We start from the raw sequence: 19,337 nt of genomic DNA, 5'->3' as shown, positions 1-19,337 counted from the left end.
GAGAATATTGTTCTATGTCAAACGACAGAGATTCTAAGATGAACCACAATATCATGTCACAGCACATGGCTCTGTCATAGTTTCCTATTTCTATAATTTTGTAAAGCCTTTGGACTGATTTGTCTTAAGTCTTTTCCTATCCCATCTCATCATTGAACTTTTATCCAAGCATATTAACTATCATTATTCTTACAAATACTGGGTATATTTTATTTATTTAATAAAAATTGAAAATAAATATATTCGACATCATCCCAACAATAAAATTTAAAAAGCAATATATTCAGAGCTGGTTAGTCTTTTTTTTTTTAGTTTCCGTCATTTATAATAACTAGAATATGTCTATAAATCTACATTTGTCCTATTCTTTTTTTTAATTTATTTTTTTATTGTAATGAATAAAAGGGTTACATGATATTTGCCAGGTAGAAGGTGCATTAATTCACATAGATTGATACCCTTTCACATGTCTTGGTCCCCATTACCCTCCTCATTTAATCATTAAAACAATCTTTGCTTATAGTTATTTTCCTCATGCTTAGATTAAAAATTTAGAAACCTCATAGAAAAGTCAAGCAAATTTCCCAGCTCATACGGACTTGTGTTGAGATTTGCAAGCTTTCAAAGTTTATGTTTGCAATGCTTTTGTTTTGTTTAGGCTACATTTCAGAGCAAAGCAAAGGGAAATGGGCTACTGATAAATTTTTCCCTGAGACAGAAGGTATACCTTGATACTACCCTAGAATAGGTCTGAATTCTACACTGTATATTGTCACTATTGATTACAAATAAATAACAGTAGCTATTGAGAGGATGCCTACTTTTGGAGAAAAGTTTGCGTTTATCTTTGTGTTCAAGTTCCAAGATGGATGTAGAATAGCTTTTAGAATTATCCAGAAAAATGTTGGCTACACAGAGAAGGAATTTAATAGAGGATTAAAAACTGAAGATACCAATTTAGAACCTTTCTGTGGGTTCTCTGAACTAAAGGAGCTCACCAACACTTCAAGGAAGCAAAAAAAGTGGAATAGCTTAGGAAGGGGACACTGGTAACTGAACCTGACGGAACACATGTAAAAAGAATGTGGAAGATGCCTCTAAGAGACTGAAAGTTTGTTTCTGGCACATTGTATTGCCAACTGTATTTACTAAAACCAATTGAACATAAAATATAATGTAGACACACACACATATATATATGACTGTTGACAAATTGATTATCCTTATTTTCTGAGGAACTAAAGTCACCTCTGTCATTACTTTTCTCACATCACTGAGTGCTTCTTATTGAAAATGGAATCCCAGTGCTGTTAGTGGTTGCCTCTGAATCATACTTCTGGCAACTTAATGATTTGCTGGAGGTCTAAGAACTAATGTATATGCATGAGTTACATATGGAAAATATTTTGTAGTATGTAAGTCTTCATACATTCCACAATATGTCATGAAATGCAGGGTTGAAACTAGAAGAAAATAGAAAGAAGGAAATTATTTTTCTTAGTCTCAAAGTTCTGGAAGTTGACAGTATACAAAAATGGGAAAAAATCAAAATATTTATTTTTGCTTGCTACTTGCACTGGAGATAGTCATTAGGTAACAGGGCTTGAGTGAATGCTTGATGGTGATTCACTTGGAAATGAGGTGGCCATGGCAACTGTCCCTAAAGTAACAGACAAATTTCTTTACAGCTTCCAGTGAACCTCCAACGCCTCCCTTACTCTTGGATCTCAAGAAGAGCCTGCTGTTTGAGTTATTTTAATTTTGCTTTAATGAATTGTGTTTCTACATTTCTTTGTGTAGTGGAATTAGGATTTATCAGTCACTGAGGGATGTAGAAAATTCTAAGTGTAAATTGAACAATAAACCATTGTCATTGCTGAAACAGAGCGTAGGGTCAGCAAGTCCTTGAGGTTGTATGTGCACTGAGCTGGGCACAGTGGTTCATGCCTGTAATCCTTAATACTTTGGAGGGAGAGAGACAGGAGGATCTCAATCTAGGCCTGCTTGAAAACAAAGAGGATTGGGAGAGAGGTTCAAGTGGTAGAGCACCACCACATACACACAAACCAAAACCCAAACGAAAAAGTGTACATGGGCCTGTGTGCTGTCATTGAATTGGACTTACCTAAAAAGAGGGTAGAGAGAGGAGCCGGGAGTTTGGCCTAGTGGTTAAAGTGCTTGCCTAGCATGCATGAAGACCCAAGTTCGATTCCTGGGTACCACATACATAGAAAACAGCCAGAAGTGGTGCTGAGGCTCAAGTGGCAGAGCTCTAGCTTTGAGAAAGTCCAAGGACAGTGCTCAGGCCCTGAGCTCAAGCCCAGGACTGGCAAAAAAAAAAAAAAAAAAAAAAAAAGAGGGTAAAGAAGAGGGAGGACAACTTCCTGGTCCAGATGAAACTGATAGATCTTTTCTAGACTCTACCCCTGTTGTGTTTATCTTCAACCAATGAATCAATAGCCTGAGGAAGAAAGTTGCTAAACTTTCCCAAGAGAAGCTGGAGCAGAATCATTTCCCTGGCCGCGGTGGAGGGCGCCTGTGCAGGTACAGACGACCCCAGAAACAATGGGCCGTGCCAGGGAGAAGCAGAGAGGAGGCTAGGAAGCCCTAGTGTTGCGGTGAGGAGGTCCTCGGCAGGCCCCGCCCTTGGTTTACTGAGGGGGGCTCGGCTGCTGCCCCTCCCGCTCCTAAAGTGCAATGCAAAAGGGACGTCGTGTATATGCAGCGTTCATTTGGGAATTTTTTCTTTGGCTTTTCTGTCGCAGTTTTGGAATCTGTACTCATGGGACTTAGACCTGCTAGGGACCCGCCGTGGGCATTATCACTGCCTTGGGGCAGTTCTGCTGTGCAGTTCTGGCTCCCTGCCCCGTGTGAAACCAGGGCCGTCCTGGCTGAGCCGGCGGGGCAGCTCCGTGGAGGGCATTGTGCACTGGGGCAGCCAGGGCCGCCCCACAGTGCGCGTGAGGCCACAAGTCCGTTTTTTTTCTCAGAGAAAGGGAGGCGAGATTCCCACCGCCGCCTTGGCTGTTGACTCGCTGTGTGGGAACCCATTGTCACGATGGTTGTGTATCACTTTAATTACTCATTTCTATTCTGAAAGGTTTTTAATGGAGGGAAAATGCGACAGCAATAACATTCTTACCCGTGAGCAGCTAGCTTCCCGTCCACGACTGCCCGCTTTCGTGCAGAGCTAGCCACGGAGGGACAGCTCACATGTAAAGACGTGCATAGGCGGTTCCTTTTTCAGAAACTTTTCTCACTGGTAGCTGTTTTGTTTTCGGGGTTGTTTTTAAATGAGAAAAGAAATGCTCATCTGCCAGAGGGGACAAGCTGCCTCGTGGCGGTGTCCTGCGTGGCCGAGCCCGCTGGCCCCATTTCCAACCCAGGCTTGCCCTCTGCGCTCCATCCACCCCTCCAATCCCAGGACCGAGGAAGGCGCTTCCTCTCTGGCTTTAAGTCAGGAGTCTCCTATGACTTTTTCCCCCTCAATTAAGGAAGAAAGCCCCACTGTACTTTCATAACCACCGAAGCCCTGCATCCTCTCTGTCCTATGCTGCTGCTAATGACAATATGGTGGCTTACTCTGCTATACGAAACTATTTTTATGTAATTAACGTATGCTTTCTTGTTTATAAATGCCTGATTTAAAAAAGGAAAACAAAGAAAATATGAAAAAAGATTTAAAGGATATTTTATTAATGGGCTTTAATTATGCTTATTATTTTTCAATGAGAAATTCAAATTCAGGTGCTGATTTTTTTTTTGTCTAGCTGTGGGGCTTGAACTCTGGGACTGGGTGTTGTCCCTGAGCTCTTCAGCTCAAGGCTACCACCCAGCTCTTGAGCCACAGCGATTTTCTAGTGGTTAATTGGAGATGAGTCTAATGGACTTTAGTGCCCAGGCTAGCTTTGAACCTTGATTCTCAGATATCCGCCTCCTGAGTAGCTAGGATTACAGGCGTGAGCAAGCACGCCTGGCTTTTTTTTTTTAGTACAGGGTTTGAATTCGGGGCTCTGAACTTGCTAGGCAAGTAATTCCACACTTCTAGTGCGTTTTTTTTTTTTGTTGTTGTTGTTGTTGTTGTTTTTGTTTTTGTTTTTTGTACTGGCTATTTTTAAAATAGAATCTCACCATGCTTGAGCTGTTGTCACCTATTTTATGCTTCCCATATTAGCTGGGATGGCAAGTGCATACCACTGCAATCAGCTCTTACCTGAAAAGGCTGGTCTAGAACTGTGATTCTTTAGATCTCAGCCTCATAAGTAGCTATTATTGCAAGTGTGAACCACCAGAGCCCAGCTTATAGAGTAAATTTAAATGTTTTTCTCTAGGTAAAGTCATGTTTTCTTTCCAGTTCCCCTCCTTCCCCCCTCCTCCTATTATTATTATTATTATTATTATCATTATTATTATTATTATTGTGTGTGTGCAGAGTCTCTATAATATATATCTATAGGCTATTTAATGTTCAGTGGAACCATTTTAGTCAGTTTCTTTATGCATTATATTTACTTAGTAGACTAACAAATATTTGTGGATTATCCAAGTACCTAAAACGATCTGGTTGGGCCGGGGGTTTGGCCTAGTAGTAGAGTGTTTGCTTAGCATGCACGAAGACCCGGATTCAATTCCTTGCTACCACATATATAGAAAAAAGTGGTACTGTGGCTCAAGTGGTAGAGGTCTAACCTTGAGAAAGCCCAGTGATAGTACTCAGGCCCTGAGTTCAAACCCCAGGACTGGCAGCAAACAACCAAACAAACAACTATCTGGTGCCAGACCTAGAACTTGAATTCCAATCCACTCTGTCGTCTATGATGCTGGGTTTTCATGCTGCACCTTTGTCTCTGAAGACTTCATTTCATATGCTAGTTAACCTAACACATTTGCTATGCATCTATTCGCATAATTTCATGCTATTTTTCACAGGATAATTTTAATGTGTCACACGTTGCAAGAGTGTAGGAGGTGACATATTTCCTTGAGTTGGTCTTGGCAAAATGACAGGATCAATATTTGATGCATTTTGCTCAGTTTCATATGGAAGCAAGTATGATGCCCACAGACTTGGTGGGTAGAGACCCTAGGGTTGCAGTCTAGAGGAGTATTGCTTTTAAATAAGGAGACAAAGATTTGGGGCCGGGAGTTTGGCCTAGTGGTTAAAGTGCTTGCCTAGCATGCATGAAGACCCAGGTTCAATTCCTTAGTACCACATACATAGACAACAGCAGGAAATGGTGCTGAGGCTCAAGTGGTAGAGCTCTAGCCTTGAGAAAATCCAAGGACAGGGCTCAGGCTCTGAGCTCAAGTCCAGGACTGGCAAAAAAAAAAAAAAAAGGATACAAAGATTTAAGGGGTATAAAATGTGGATTCACAGGTGCTTGTGACTCATGCCTCTAAGCCTAGCTATTCAGTAGCCTGAGATTTGAGGGTCACAGTTTAAAGCCAGCCTGGGCAGGAAAGTCCATGAGACTCTTACCTCTAATAAACTATTAAAAAGAAAAGCCATGGTTCAAGTGGTCAAATGCTAGCCTTGAGAGAAGAAAATGCTCAAGGACAGCTCCCAGGTCAAGCCCCAGGACCAGTACCAAAACTAAGGAAAAAAAGATATGGGGTGTAAGAATCTAATTTCAAGTTAAATAGAGTCTGGAGTCTCATTGCAAGGATTAACTTGGGTGTGTTGGGAAAATATATGGTTTAAAGTTATTTGGGCTATATACTGTCCAAGGTAGATATAACCTCTTACAGTTAATGAGTCCATAAATTGTATTTGTTCATATTGAGAAATAGTGAAAGTGTAAAATGCACATTGAATCTGAGGATACGAAAAATAAAGCAAAATATTTTACTGATGACCTTCTGAATATATTAAATAGAATATATCATTAAAATTAGTTTGCCTCTTTAATATATCTAGGTCATAAACAGTTTGCTTCTTCTTCTTCTTTACTTTCAGTATTGGACTTAGAGCCTTATATCTGCTAATATAGGGCTGTACCCTATCCCTTGAACTAGCTCTACCTTTGCTGATTATTTTGGAGATGAAGTCTAAAGAACTTTTCTATCTGGGATGGCCTCACAACATAACCCTGTGGATCTCAGCCTCCTGACTAGCCAGGATTATAGAACCCACATGAAATTTTTGTATGCAATATTTTTCATACCTCTATTCTCTTTATAATTTTGAACTTATTTTTTAGGAAAATTGTATATTATAGTTATCATGGATTTATCTGAGATTTATGCAATACACACATTTTTAAGCCAAATTCGTGATGTGGCTTTCAACTGCTCTTATAATTTTCCAACTTACTTTTAATTCATTTTCTTACCAATTTATCATTTCTGGTATTTGAATATTTTAATATTGTTTCTGATATTTTCTATGCTCTTACATTATTGGCAATTTACACAGCATTCTTTAATGTTTGTATGAACTCATTTTTTCACATGTGGATGTATGATCTACTTAGAAATTTTACTAATGTATGCTATGAAGAATAGATCTAACTTTATCTGTTTTCCATATGGCTATCCATTTAATCTATCACCTTTATAAAAATGTCCATCTTTTCCCTCATTTTGAGCTCTTGCCTTTATCACATAGTAAATGTCACAGGCAATTGGGCTTTTTCTGTGTTTCCCACTGGTCTGTCATTCTCTCCATAAGCCAGTATCACAGTTTTAACTATAGAAGCTTATTATGATTTCTTATCTCAAGGATAATTGGGGTTTTTTGGGCCAGTCCTGGGGCTTGAACTCAGGGCCTGAACACTGTCCTTGGGTTTTCTCAAGGCTAGAGCTCTACCACTTCAACCACAGTACCACTTCAGGCTTTTTCTATGTATGTGATACTGAAGAATCGAACCCATGTCTTTGTGCATGCTAGGCAAGCACTCTACCACTAGGCCAAACTCCTGGCTCCTCAAGGATAGTTTTGTACATACTCTTTTTTTTTTTTTTTTTTTGGTCAGTCATGGGACTTGGACTCTGGCCTTGGGCACTGTCCTTGAGCTCTTCAGCTCAAGGCTACTTCCCTACCCCTGTGCCACCACTTTCGTTTTGTTTTGTTTTTTTGTTTGTTTTTTTTTTTCTGTTGGTTAATTGGAGATAAGAGTCTCATGGACTTCAGTGCCCTGGCTGGATTTGAACCACCATCCTCAGATCTCAGCCCCCTGGGTAGCTAGGATTACAGGTGTGAGCCTCCAGGCCCGGCTTGTACATATTCTTTATTCAAGGTTTTGTTTAGCATTCATCAGTGTAAGCCTAGGGAGAACTCACATATTTGGGCCTTGAGGTTTGCAGTCTCAAAGTGTAATACATTCCTCCATGTTTTTCAGGTCTACCTTGGTATCTTTTGAAAGGCTGTATAATTTTTCTTATCTGTTTGGTTTATTAGGTTTATATTTGGGAATTTTATTTTTGTGACTATGACAGGAACCTTATCTTTCATTATACCTTCCAATTATTGTTTGTATATATGGACTTTATTGACTATTATACTGCAATCTGTCTTTAAGTATAAATTATTTATAGTTTTGTATTTTAAAATATTCTCATTAACACAAGAATTATATTTATTAATGTAATGTTTCAATTTATGTATGTATTGTGTAATGATAAAATCAGGTAATTAGGACATCTATTACCTTAAACTTCATTGTACATTCACAAATCTATAGAGTTTTTTTTAACCCTCAAAGAATCCACAATTCAATTAATAAACAGGCAAATGAGGTAAATAGATTTCTCAGAAGAAGTAATAATTTCCAACAGACACATGGAAAAAATGTTTAACATCTCTGGCCATAAAGAAAACACAAACTAAAACACTGAAATTCTATCTCACCTGTTAGAAGAGCAAATATTCCTTTGTCATCTCAGCTTCTCTTGCCTTTGCTGAGATGCCGCACAGTTCTAGAGGTCCCCCCCCCCCCAGTCTTTGGGCTTGAACCAAGGGACTAACCTGTCCTTGAGGTTTTTTTTTTTTTTTCTTTTTGCCAGTCCTGGGGCTTCACTCAGGGCCTGGGCACTGTCCTTGGACACTTTTTGCCCAAGGCTAGTGCTCTGCCACTGAGCCACAGTGCCACTTTGGCTTCTTTCTGTATATGTAGTACCAAGGGATTGATATTTCTTCTTATTTTGGGGAATAAAATGTGCAGTATCATTTCAGAAGATAAACTCTAGGAAAGAAAGTAGCATGATCATTTTTTCAGAAGAAAAAAATTTATAGCAATTGGGTATAGTTTACATTTATATTCACTTTCAAATGCTGGAAATATGGAAGTATGGAATAAAAGTATGAATCATTCATATAGTGAACTTATGTCTTTGCCAAAATAATAGAGAATATATACTGATTCTTGTCTTCCAAAGTAAGGTCCCGTTAGGGAAATGTCACCATGGTTATGTGTGATTCCTCCCTGCTGTTTCCACACAGCCAATGGTAAGGTGACATTCATTTCTTTTCTTTGTCCTCATGCATACGTTTTAAGCTTTGTGGGGCAATTTCCATTGTTACTTGACAGCACAGAGTTTTCCTGACAAAGATATTATAGTGAAGTGCTATGCCATGGTGGTGATTGTTATCTTAGTATCTAATTGATTGCCAGACCTACACATTGTATCACTGAATATCTCTTTCAGGGAAACAGTGCAGGAATTTCCAATTAGACTCAACTTCACACTCTAGTATTGGTTCTGGAAAAAAAGAATTTTGTTATTATCCTGAGATAAGCAGTCCTTCTGAGCAATAAAATTCATGAAAAAGTGAAAACTATACTCCATTACTCTGTCCTGTCCCTGAGGGAATGTGGTAGGCTGTGTCCATTACCTGGAGTCTCCTGCTGGCCAAGTGACTCAGCTTTCATGGTAATGATGTCTCCTATATAAGACCTTGGGATCTTCCATGGTCTCATGATTTTCTTACATCCTACACATACATTGGAAATAGTTGCTATTTTCTCTGCTTACCACACCATCTGGGTTTGTGCTTCTCGGGACATCTTGTACACCAGAGGGCTCAGAGGCTGGCTGCAGAATCAGCTTCCTAAAAGTTTACTTTGTCAATTCCTTCTCTGTTTCCTCACATAAATGTTGGCAGGGTAGGGTGCCCTGTGTCTTCTGTGAGCTCAAAAATATTACTGCACATAGAAAGTACTAATTAATAGTGTTACATCAACGTTTACTGTCTTGCTTTTAGATGTTTCATATAGTCTGGGAAAGTATGCTTTTTAAACAGCTTACATGTTGTTTCTTTACACAAAGATTGCCTAGCTTTTTGCTTGTTTATTTGTGGTGCTGGTTGGTGAACTCAGTCCCTTGCATATGCTAGGCAAATACTCGACCATTTAGTTGCATTCCCAGGCCACTTAGTGCCATGTTAATAAAAACATAGAAGTAGCTTGGAAAATAGTTTTCCAATGGAAATCGGTATTTTAGTTATGGTTGAAAAATATCTCTCAAGGAAAATGTAAGACTGGAAGGCTGTGAGCAATGAGTTGCTCTGTCATGGATTTGGAGTGATAAGGTTCACTGTGTGTTTTGTAAAATTAGCAAGGTAAGTCTAAAGGCAACAAATTGTTCTCCCTCTCTTTCAGGGAAGTATTTAACCCTATAGGGTCCAAAAAACACACATACAAACAGAAAGATAGAACAAGGGCAAGTATGAGGTAGAGAAGAGATGACAACAATGAGGAATGATGCTACTTATTCAACACAGTCTTTTTGTTTTGCCGTTTATAGTGCCAATATTAGGAACAGAGGAGAGAGTTCATCTTTAAATTAAATTAAAACTTAATCCCTGATAAGAAAATCCAACTGCAAGTATTTTTTCCCACTTTCTTTTTGGTCAGTCCTAGAGCTTGAACTCAGAGCTTGGGCACTATCCTTGACCTTTCTCAAGACTAGTGTTCTACCACTTGAGTCACAGCACCACTTCTGGCTTTTTCTGTGTATGTGGTACCAAGGAATCAAACCCAGGGCTTCATGCATGCTTGGCAAACACTCAGCCACTAGGCAACACTGCCAGCCCAAGTATTGTTATTGCTTTGGTTTGAATGATGGCATATGAGTTGGTAGCCTCACAGTCAAAGACTACATGAAAATCTAAACCTCTTCTTATGGAATCAGCCTAGATGCCCAACAATAGAATTTTAGCTATCCACTAAGAAGAATAAACTCTTAGAGGAATAACAACTTAAAGATTCAATATCTATGTACCTCTGATGATATAAAATAATAATCATTGAAATGAATTCCAAACAATGGAAATTAGAGGCTTTCCCTTTGTTGTTGTTTTTCTTTTCATTTTTGGTTCATTTATCTGTCTCTGGGGGAGGTAAGGGATGGAGCGTAAACAAATGCAGCAGTGGTACTCATTAGACACAATGAAGAAAAGCTGTATAGCTTGTAGATGGGGATGGAAGGGAAAAACTGGAAGAGAGTGAAGGAACGGATGGCATTATCCAAAGAAAAAGGGACCCTTTTCCTGACTTACATAACTGTAATTCTTCTGTATATCACCTTTATAACAACAATAAAATTTTTTAAAGAATGAGAAAAAAAGATTACCTAGCATGTCCTAGGTCCCCATTAACAGGGCAGGACACTGATCAGCACAAGAAAACATCTTGGCCGAAGAAGAAGATAAGTCTATGATAGACAGCTCTGTTGTCTTAGCTCTCTTTCAATATTCTTTCATGATACAAATTCTCAGAAAGAGATCATCATAGAATTTAGGTCATCTATGGAAAATGCACTAACCACTATTCTTCCTATTCACTCTTACTTAGTATGCAAGCATGTTATTTTTCAAAGGCTTGAATTGGTGCACCTGCAGCAGCACCTGCCTGCACAGGGATCCCTTAGTTGTGCCATGTATTGTCCAGTCCCAACCTAACATCCAAGGTGATGCTTTCTTATCCACTGACAATAATGTAGTCCTTAACTTATTGCAGTTTTTTTTGGCCAGTCCTGGGGCTTGAACTCTGGGCTTGGGTGCTCTCCTTGGGCTTTCCTCAAGGCTAGCATTCTACCACTTGAGCTAGAGCACCGCTTCTGGCCTTTCCATGTAGGTGGTACCGAGGAATCGAACCTGGGTCTTTGTGCACGCTAGGCAAGCACTCTACTACTAGGCCAAACTCCCAGCCCCCTTGCTGTAGTTAAAAAAGAAAAAGAAAAAAAACTACAGATGGGAATAATAGAAAACAAACAGCTAAGTGGTAAGCTTAAATCAATAACTACATATAAATATTCTACATATGCCAACTTAGAGATAGAAAAAGTTAAACAGGGTTATGCAAAATATCAAAACATAACTGCATTCTGGTTAAATGAATCACACATTAACTGCAAAAACAGATTTTAAAAAGAATTACAGAAAACAGTATGGAAATGCCTTAAAAACTAAAAATAAAACTACCATATGATTCAGCAATCCCACAAGTGGGTATCTCTCCAAAGGAAATGGTATTATTGTATCAAAGAGATTTTATTATGGAATTATTCATAATAGTCAAGATATAGAGTTAAGGTATCCATCAATGGATGAATGAATAAGAAAAACATGCTAGATGTACACGTTGGAACATTATTATTAAAATAATGAAATCCTGTCATTTGTGGAAAAATGGATGAAATTAAAGGCTATTGTGTTAAGTGAAATAATCTCCTCATGGCAATACCACATGTTCTCAATAACAATGCCACATATTTTCAATAACAATGCAGTTATTGAAAAAAAATCTCATAGAAGAACAGAATAGAATAATGGTCAATAGAGTCTGAGAAAGGCAGTGGAACAGAAAAAGTACAAGTACTCTCAAACACAGGAAGAATTCTTTCTAATTTTCTACAGTCTAGGAATATCCATATCTATCTGTACAACTACTTAAAGTTAATACAATCTAATTAAAATTAATAAGGTATAATGATAATATTGATGAGTCTCAGAATAGCAAGAAGACTATGGATGTTCCAGCACATAGAAAGGATAACAAGGAGCTGAAAGTACAAATACCTTGATTTAATTATTATACACTGTATATATATAACTAATTATTATTTTAAATCCCATAAATAAGTACAAGTATGTTGCAATTTAAAAAGAATTATCACAAGAAATCAAGAATACTTATATGAATTTCTGATACAGTAGGCTTCAGGACAAGCGATATTAACAAAGATTTTAGAGACATTTCATAACAATTCAAGTATAAAGTAATAGAAACCATATAGCTATACCAAATGTGCACTGACTTTATGAGAGAACTTTGATTAAATGAAGCAAATATTGCCAGTAACTAATGGAACATATATAGAGAAAATCATTACTGACGTAGAAGACTTGAACAATACTATCAACTTTCATGAACAAACTGACATTTATAGAACATTTTAGCCAAAACAAAAACCACAGATTGGGGCCTGGAGTTTGGCCTAGTGGTTAAAGTGCTTGCCTAGCATGCACGAAGACCCGGGTTCAATTCCTCGGTACCCCACATACACAGCAAAAAGCCGGAAGTGGTGCTGAGGTTCAAGTAGTAGAGCTCTAGCCTTGAGAAAGTCCAAGGACAGTGCTCAGGCCCTGAGCTCAAGCCCAGGACTGGCAAAAAAAAAAAAAAAAAAAAAACCCACAGATTTTCCCCCCATGTGTACAAGGTAAATCACTAAGCTACACCATATGCTGGAACATTAAACATATTTCAATAAAATTAAAAATACTGAAAACACACAAAATATGTTCTTTTATTACAGTGGAGCTAAATTAGGAACTAAAAACAAATCTCTGCAAAATCTCCAAATAAGTGGAAAGCAGAGTTCACACCTCTAGATTATCCAGATGCTAAAAGAAAAACCACAAAGGAAATTAGGAAGTATTTCTGACCTAAGGAAAATGGGAGTTAAATGCTTAGCATTGTATGTGTTAGCTAAAATAGATTTTTTTAAATAAGGACATTCATAATTGTAAACATCTATATTATAGAAGAAAAGTTTAAAATTAGTAACAAGTCTCATTCTAAATATCTACAAATAGAAAAGCCTATAATAGCCCAAAGAAAATACAAGGAGGAAAGAAATGATAAAGTTGAAGTACAAGTTATTATAAAGGTGTATCCCTTCCGTCGCTCTCTCCCCACTTATCCCAATCAACCCCACTCACAAGTTCCACACTTCACTGCATCTTCAGCATAGTATCCCTTGAGTACCATTGCTGAATTTGTTCAGCCCTTGTTCCATCATTTCTGTGCCCCCTCTTACACTCCCAAAGACATAAACAAACAGAAGAAAAAGAAAATAAAAACAACAAAAAAGGAAAAGCCTCTTATTTTTATTTCTTGGAGTTCATTTTGATAAATATCATTTTGTATGATCAGATGTACATAGGCATTGCACCTTTATGTTCCTCTCCTAAGAGTTTCCTCCTTTGGTTTCACTGTGTGTGAATGGCTACAGGCTGTATAATTTATCATGTCTCAGAATATTTTAGATCCAGCTTGTGAATAAGAGAGAAAACATATGCTGTTTGTCTCTCTAAGTATGGCTTGCCTCATTTAACACGATTTGTTCTAGGACCAGCCATTTCCCTGCAAATGATGTAATATTCTTTCTGATGACAGTGTAAAATTCCATTGTATATATGTACCACTTTTTTTTGATCCACATATCTATGGCAGGCCATCTGGGCCATTTCCATAGCTTGGCTATTGTGGATAGTGTAGTAATGAACATGCATGTGTAAGTGTTTCTATGATATCCTGCCTTGTGATGTTCTAAGTAGATGCCCAGGAGTGGTATGGCTGAGTTGTAGGGAAGATCTATATTTAGTTTTTTGAGGAACCTCCAAACTGCTGTCCAGAGTGGTTGTATTAGTTTACATTCCCACCAACGCTGCAAAGGGCTGCTTTTTCACTACATCCCTGCCAAACATTTGTTGTTAGAATTCACAATGTTGGCCAATCTAATTAGGGTGAGATGGAATCTGAGTTGTTTTGATTTGTATTTCCTTTTGTGGCCAGGGATGAGTATTTCCTTCCTTTCTTTCTTTCTCTCTTTCTTTCTTTCTCTCTTTCTTTCTTTCTTTCTTTCTTTCTTTCTTTCTTTCTTTCTTTCTTTCTTTCTTTTCTGGTATTATTACTTCTTTTTCTGAGAAATCTTTCTTTAGCTCCTTTGCCCATTTGGTAATTGGTTTTAGCTTTGGGAGGGCTTTCTTGAACTCTTTGTATATTTTGGATATTAAGCCTTTGCTGATGTATTGCTGGTAAAGATCTCCCAGTCTGTTGGCTGTCTTTTTGTTTAGTAACTACATTCTTTGCTGTGTAGAAGCTTTTTAGTTTGATGTAATCCATCTGTGAAGTCTTTATAGACTTTTAAAAAATAAAATTAAAATATTGTGAATAACCTTATGCTAATTAAGTTGACCACTTAAAAGTACTGGATACTTCTTTGAAAGATGTAGATTAATAAAACTTACAAACCAGGAAATAGAAACATTAAAGGGATCGATTTGTTTTGTATTAAAGAGATTGGTTATTTTTTTCAGAGAGGATCCTATTATGTATCCCAGGCTGGCTTTGAACTAGCCATTCTTCTAGCCTCTTGAGTGCTGTGATTTACAGCATTAACTACTGTTTCCAGAGGAATCTGTTCCTAAGGACCTTTGAAAAGTAAATTCCAGTTCTATAAAAATATCTTTCATGTTCAATTCTTCAAAACATACCATGTCAAAGTATAGATTAAAAGGTGATATCAAAGAAGAAAATTAGAGTGCAAGGTACAATTTATTTAAAATCATTTCAATTTTTTCACTTGAGTGCATAGAAATACTTATCATGCTTTAAGTTTTCTTTTCGTAGGGAGAGCCTCTATCAACTTTTTGGTCAATCAGGCCACACCTGTGACTTGGGATTGTTTTAACTATGCATACCTTTCTCCCACCCACTGTCCCCAGTTGTCTATTTAAAGCTAAGACAAATGCCTGTACTCCTGAAGATACGTGAAGACAACACTGGAGTGCTGCCTTCCTGTGGCCACCACATAATAAATCTTTCTTTGTTCTTCATCACTTCTCTCTGTTTGATGTATGGGAACATGGGAAACTACAAAAGTTTTGAGTTTACATGCATGGACCCATGAATGTGCTATAATCTATGTATCACATGTTAGTATATTCACTGTTAATAATAAATAGCACCAGGAACTTACTATAGAGTCAAGGTTTTGACCAAATGCAAGTTAATCAAGAATATTTATTTCTTTGCTTCTTTTATTGAAGCAAGTCAACAGCAAAAAGACTGAGAGAACCCCTGACTCACTTGAAAAATCTTTATGAATTGAAAATGAACTTGCCATGGAAACCATTCTGAAGTGATAACACACACACATACATATGCTTCCACACACTAAAAATAACCCTGCTTATAAACAAGCAAACATTTAATGAACTCCTGAGGTCTTCTTTGCCTTTGGTCTCAAGAAGAACTTGCCTTGTGAGCTGATTTTAAGTTTTTGATAATTACTTAATAGCTTGTATTTCTTAAGTGTGTGTATTATGATTAAGACTTGTATATGGGATTTATTAGAATCATTCTGCAATGTGTAGAGTTGCAAGTTGGCACATGAGAACCCATTATTGCTGAGATTAAGCTGAGCATGGCCAAATCTATGTGAAGTATGTAAAAGTACTGAAAAATCATATACAGGTCGGATGTGTACTTGGTTGGAAGAAGATGATTTTTGATTTTTGTAGTGTTTTCAAGAGTAGTTTAGCCTTCATTTAAACTAAAAACATTTATGTTATTTGCTAGATAAGGCTTGAATTCTTCGACCTAGACAATAGGACTTGTGATTTTCTAAATTTTCAGCCAGGTCTCTATCCTCTTCCTATACTCAGAATTTTCTTCCTCCAAGCCAGTGATTTGAATTAAAAGATTGCATTTCAAAATCAGGGAAAAAAGATGTGAATCCTTGCATGGTTTTATGTTAAGTCATGAATAACTGATCTCATTGAGCTATGCTTCAAGGTTTTTTTTTGACTACTTGCTTCCCCCACACCCAATTTTTTGCTTTCGGTCAGTCTTTGGGCTTGAACTTGGCCTGGGTACTGTCCTTGAGCTCTTCAGCTTAATGCTACCCCTCTACCAGAATGAGCCACAGCACCACTTCCAGAAATATTTGTTTTTAATTGTCAATATTAAACTGTATGAACAAGCAGGAGTTTATTTTTGAACTTGAAGAATTTCAAGTAATTGCTTGATATGGACAAAATAATGCATTTTCCTCTTTGATGTCTAATACTCCCTAGTTTGATCTTTTTTGGCTCTAACACTATCAATTTTCCCTTAAAATTACTTGTTTTTATGAATGAAGAATCTTAATCTTATAATGAAAAGACCTGCTTCAGAGAATTCATTGACACTCATGGAGAGGTAATGTAGCCAGCAATTGAGACTATGAACATTGGGGTTGGACAGACCATAGTTGACTCTGAATTAGCTCTTTGTACTCCCAATTTAATAAATAATTTAAAAATTGATAGGTAACATATTTGTTGTACACACCATTTTAAAGCATGGGTGGATAAACATAGTAAACTCATTGACTTTCATACTTTTGTGGTGAGAGCATTTAATATTCATTCTTTGGTAATACAATATATAGTTAAGTATAGCCTCATTTTAAAAATAGCAGATTAAAAAGAAATTTACATGTTGCTGTTGGGTCTTCAGTGGATCTTTGATCAGAGATAGTGTTGCATATACAGAAAGTGTTCAATATAAGAATTATTCTTATACTTACCCAAATAAAAGAATTATTGTTTTAGTGTATTGTTTTTATCATGCTTAAAGTAATGCTACTTAAAAGTTAAAAAACAGATCGTTAAAAGCATGGAAAGCTTATCAAAAGTTCATGAAACCTCTTCTCTGGTTGAGAAAGACTCTGGGGCAATCAGTGGTCCTGTGGGAGCCTCTGTGACATGCTTAATAAGATTGCTAACAAAAGAAAAGGATGCTATCCCTTCCCTGGAAATTGTACAGGAGCCTCAGGAGTCAACCAGACATCGTGTTATAAAGCACCAAATAAACTAGCACGACTGACCCTAAGAGTGGGAAGTAGATGCAGAGTTGTCTAAGCTCCAAGTTTCGCATTTCTTTCCTTTTGCTTCATTCTCATCTTCAAGAAAGAGATGGGTGGGAGCAATAGTGAACAGCAGTGAGGCTCAGACTGAACCAGGTGAGTGCCTGTCTGACCCACTGTGTCTTTCATTAGAGTAGTTACAAGCTCAAAGCAGAGGGGATAGATTGTTGGAGTTCATCTACTGTAGTAAGTCAGTAGTACTGGGACCTTGTGCAGGCTGCTTAGGCCTAGAGTCCTCGTTTGTGAAATGGGGACTGTTGTAATGCCTTCTGGGAGAGGGAAGAAAATCCAGCTCTTAGTTAGTGCCATAGTCCATAAATGTCTCTTCTTCTTCCTCTACCCCCATAGCTTCCATGAACTTCCAGGGAAGTTGATTCTTTTTTTTTTTCCCTTCATAGACCCTCCTAGAGGAGAATGGCTGCAGAAAACTCCTCCTTTGTGACAGAGTTCATCCTTTCAGGCTTAACCGATCAGCCAGGACTCCAGATGCCGCTCTTCTTCCTGTTTCTAGGTTTCTATGTGGTCACTGTGGTGGGAAACTTGGGCCTAATAGCTTTGATTGGGTTGAACTCTCACCTGCATATTCCAATGTACTTCTTTCTTTTCAATCTGTCTTTCATAGATTGCATTTACACCACTACACTCACCCCTAAAATGCTCATAGGTTTTGTCTTAAAGAAGAATACCATTTCCTATGCTGGGTGTTTAACTCAATTCTTTTTCTTCTGTTTCTGTGTATTTTCTGAATCCTACATCCTATCAGCAATGGCTTATGATCGCTATGTTGCCATCTGTAAACCACTTTTGTACAAGGTCATTATGTCTCCCCAAATGTGTTTCTTCCTTTTGGCTGGCGTCTATGGGATGGGGGTTTTTGGGGCTGTGGCCCATATGGGAAATATAATGTTTATAACATTTTGTGGAGACAACCTGATCAATCACTATATGTGTGACATCATTCCCCTTCTTGAACTGTCCTGTAATAGCTCTTACATACATCTACTCATTGTTTTTATTGTTGTGACCATTGGCATTGGTATTCCCATTGTTACTATTTTTATTTCTTATGGTTTTATCCTTTCCAACATTTTTCACATTAGCTCCTCTGCTGGCAGGTCTAAAGCCTTGAGTACCTGCAGCTCCCATATTATTGTGGTATCTCTTTTCTTTGGGTCAGGAGCTTTTATGTATCTCAAACCACCTTCTATTTTGCCACTGGACCAGGGAAAAGTGTCTTCTATTTTCTATACTGCAGTGGTGCCCATGTTCAACCCATTAATCTATAGCCTGAGGAATAAGGATGTCAAAATTGCCCTGAAGAAAACCTTAAGTAGAAATGTCTTCTCTTGAAAGGGATTGAGAAGAAGAGTCCAAAACTTTATCAGAAATTTTCTCTTTCTTTTTTCTCTTTCTTTCTTCCTTTCTTTATTTCTTTTTCTTTCTCTTTCCCTTTCTTTCTTTCTCTTTCCCTTCCTTCCTTCCTTCCTTCCTTCCTTCCTTCCTTCCTTCCTTCCTTCCTTTCTTCTTTTCTCTTTGCCAGTCCTAGGGACTGAACTCAGGGCCTGAGCTCTGTCCTTGAATTTTCTTTATTTCTATTTTCAGTGAAAGAAACAAAAGTCAATGTTATCTGCTCTGTACTGAGAAGAAAATCTTGAATCTTATTCCAGGTCCTTGAATTTGAGTTTACCATGCTTCCCTTTATTTCGGCTTTCTTGTTACACTTTTTTTCCTTCATGGCCCATTTCATTTCTAAGTTTATTGTTATTTGTTGTTGTTTTTGACTTTTAAAGACATCTCATTCTATTCACAGTGATGCCATGTGATTTTTCATGAGTTAATTTTTGGAAGATCATTTTAGAAAGAGTGTTGGAGGTGAAAAATTTGATTGAGTCATGGAACTTTGGGAATAATTTTTATCAGGTATCTATATGTGTAAGATTTGCTATATTCATCCATAGAAATATGATGAGCAAGTAATTCCTGTGAATGCTTAGATCTTTGATCAAAAGTAGATGATTTGTCTTTAACTGGTGCCTGTTGTTCCATGGCCCAGGAAGACAAAGGATGGAATAATTCTTTTTTTCTAATTTAATGCAGTTTTATTCAAAACATTGATTTTTTTCACACAATAAAAACAACTCATCCTCAAGAAGATTTACTTTTGAATTTGTTTTCATGTTACATTAAAATATGTGTTAGTG

General features: G+C 37.5%; 1 protein-coding gene and 1 long non-coding RNA gene across 4 annotated transcripts in view; both read left to right on the top strand.

Moving 5' to 3' along the window:
* Positions 1–19,337, top strand: part of LOC150045645 (uncharacterized) — a 213,704-nt gene that overhangs the window by 76,077 nt on the left and 118,290 nt on the right. Inside the window, exon 3 of one of the 2 annotated variants that reach the window (XR_016532829.1) lies at positions 1,689–1,741. The exons of the other annotated variant lie outside the window; for it this stretch is intronic. This is a non-coding gene — a long non-coding RNA (uncharacterized LOC150045645). Of the gene's footprint in view, positions 1–1,688; positions 1,742–19,337 lie in introns of those variants that run through there. 2 annotated transcript variants of the gene reach the window in all.
* LOC150045658 (olfactory receptor 8B8-like) lies at positions 8,403–18,486 on the top strand. 2 transcript variants are annotated; one of them, XM_090319618.1, is made up of 2 exons: positions 8,403–8,410; positions 17,550–18,486. In XM_090319618.1, the coding sequence occupies exons 1-2, from the start codon at positions 8,403–8,405 to the stop codon at positions 18,484–18,486; spliced, it is 945 nt and encodes a 314-aa protein (XP_090175744.1). The 2 variants fall into 2 exon arrangements, with proteins under 2 accessions (XP_090175744.1, XP_090175745.1); XM_090319619.1 differs by lacking the exon at positions 8,403–8,410 and having other exon boundaries at positions 17,542–18,486.

This window comes from Megascapheus bottae, chromosome 27 (assembly GCF_031878675.1).
Source record: "Megascapheus bottae isolate mThoBot1 chromosome 27, mThoBot2.hap1, whole genome shotgun sequence".
NCBI lineage: Eukaryota > Metazoa > Chordata > Mammalia > Rodentia > Geomyidae > Megascapheus > Megascapheus bottae.
Note: the sequence above shows the minus strand (reverse complement) of the source record. Positions and strands in the feature narration are given on the sequence as shown.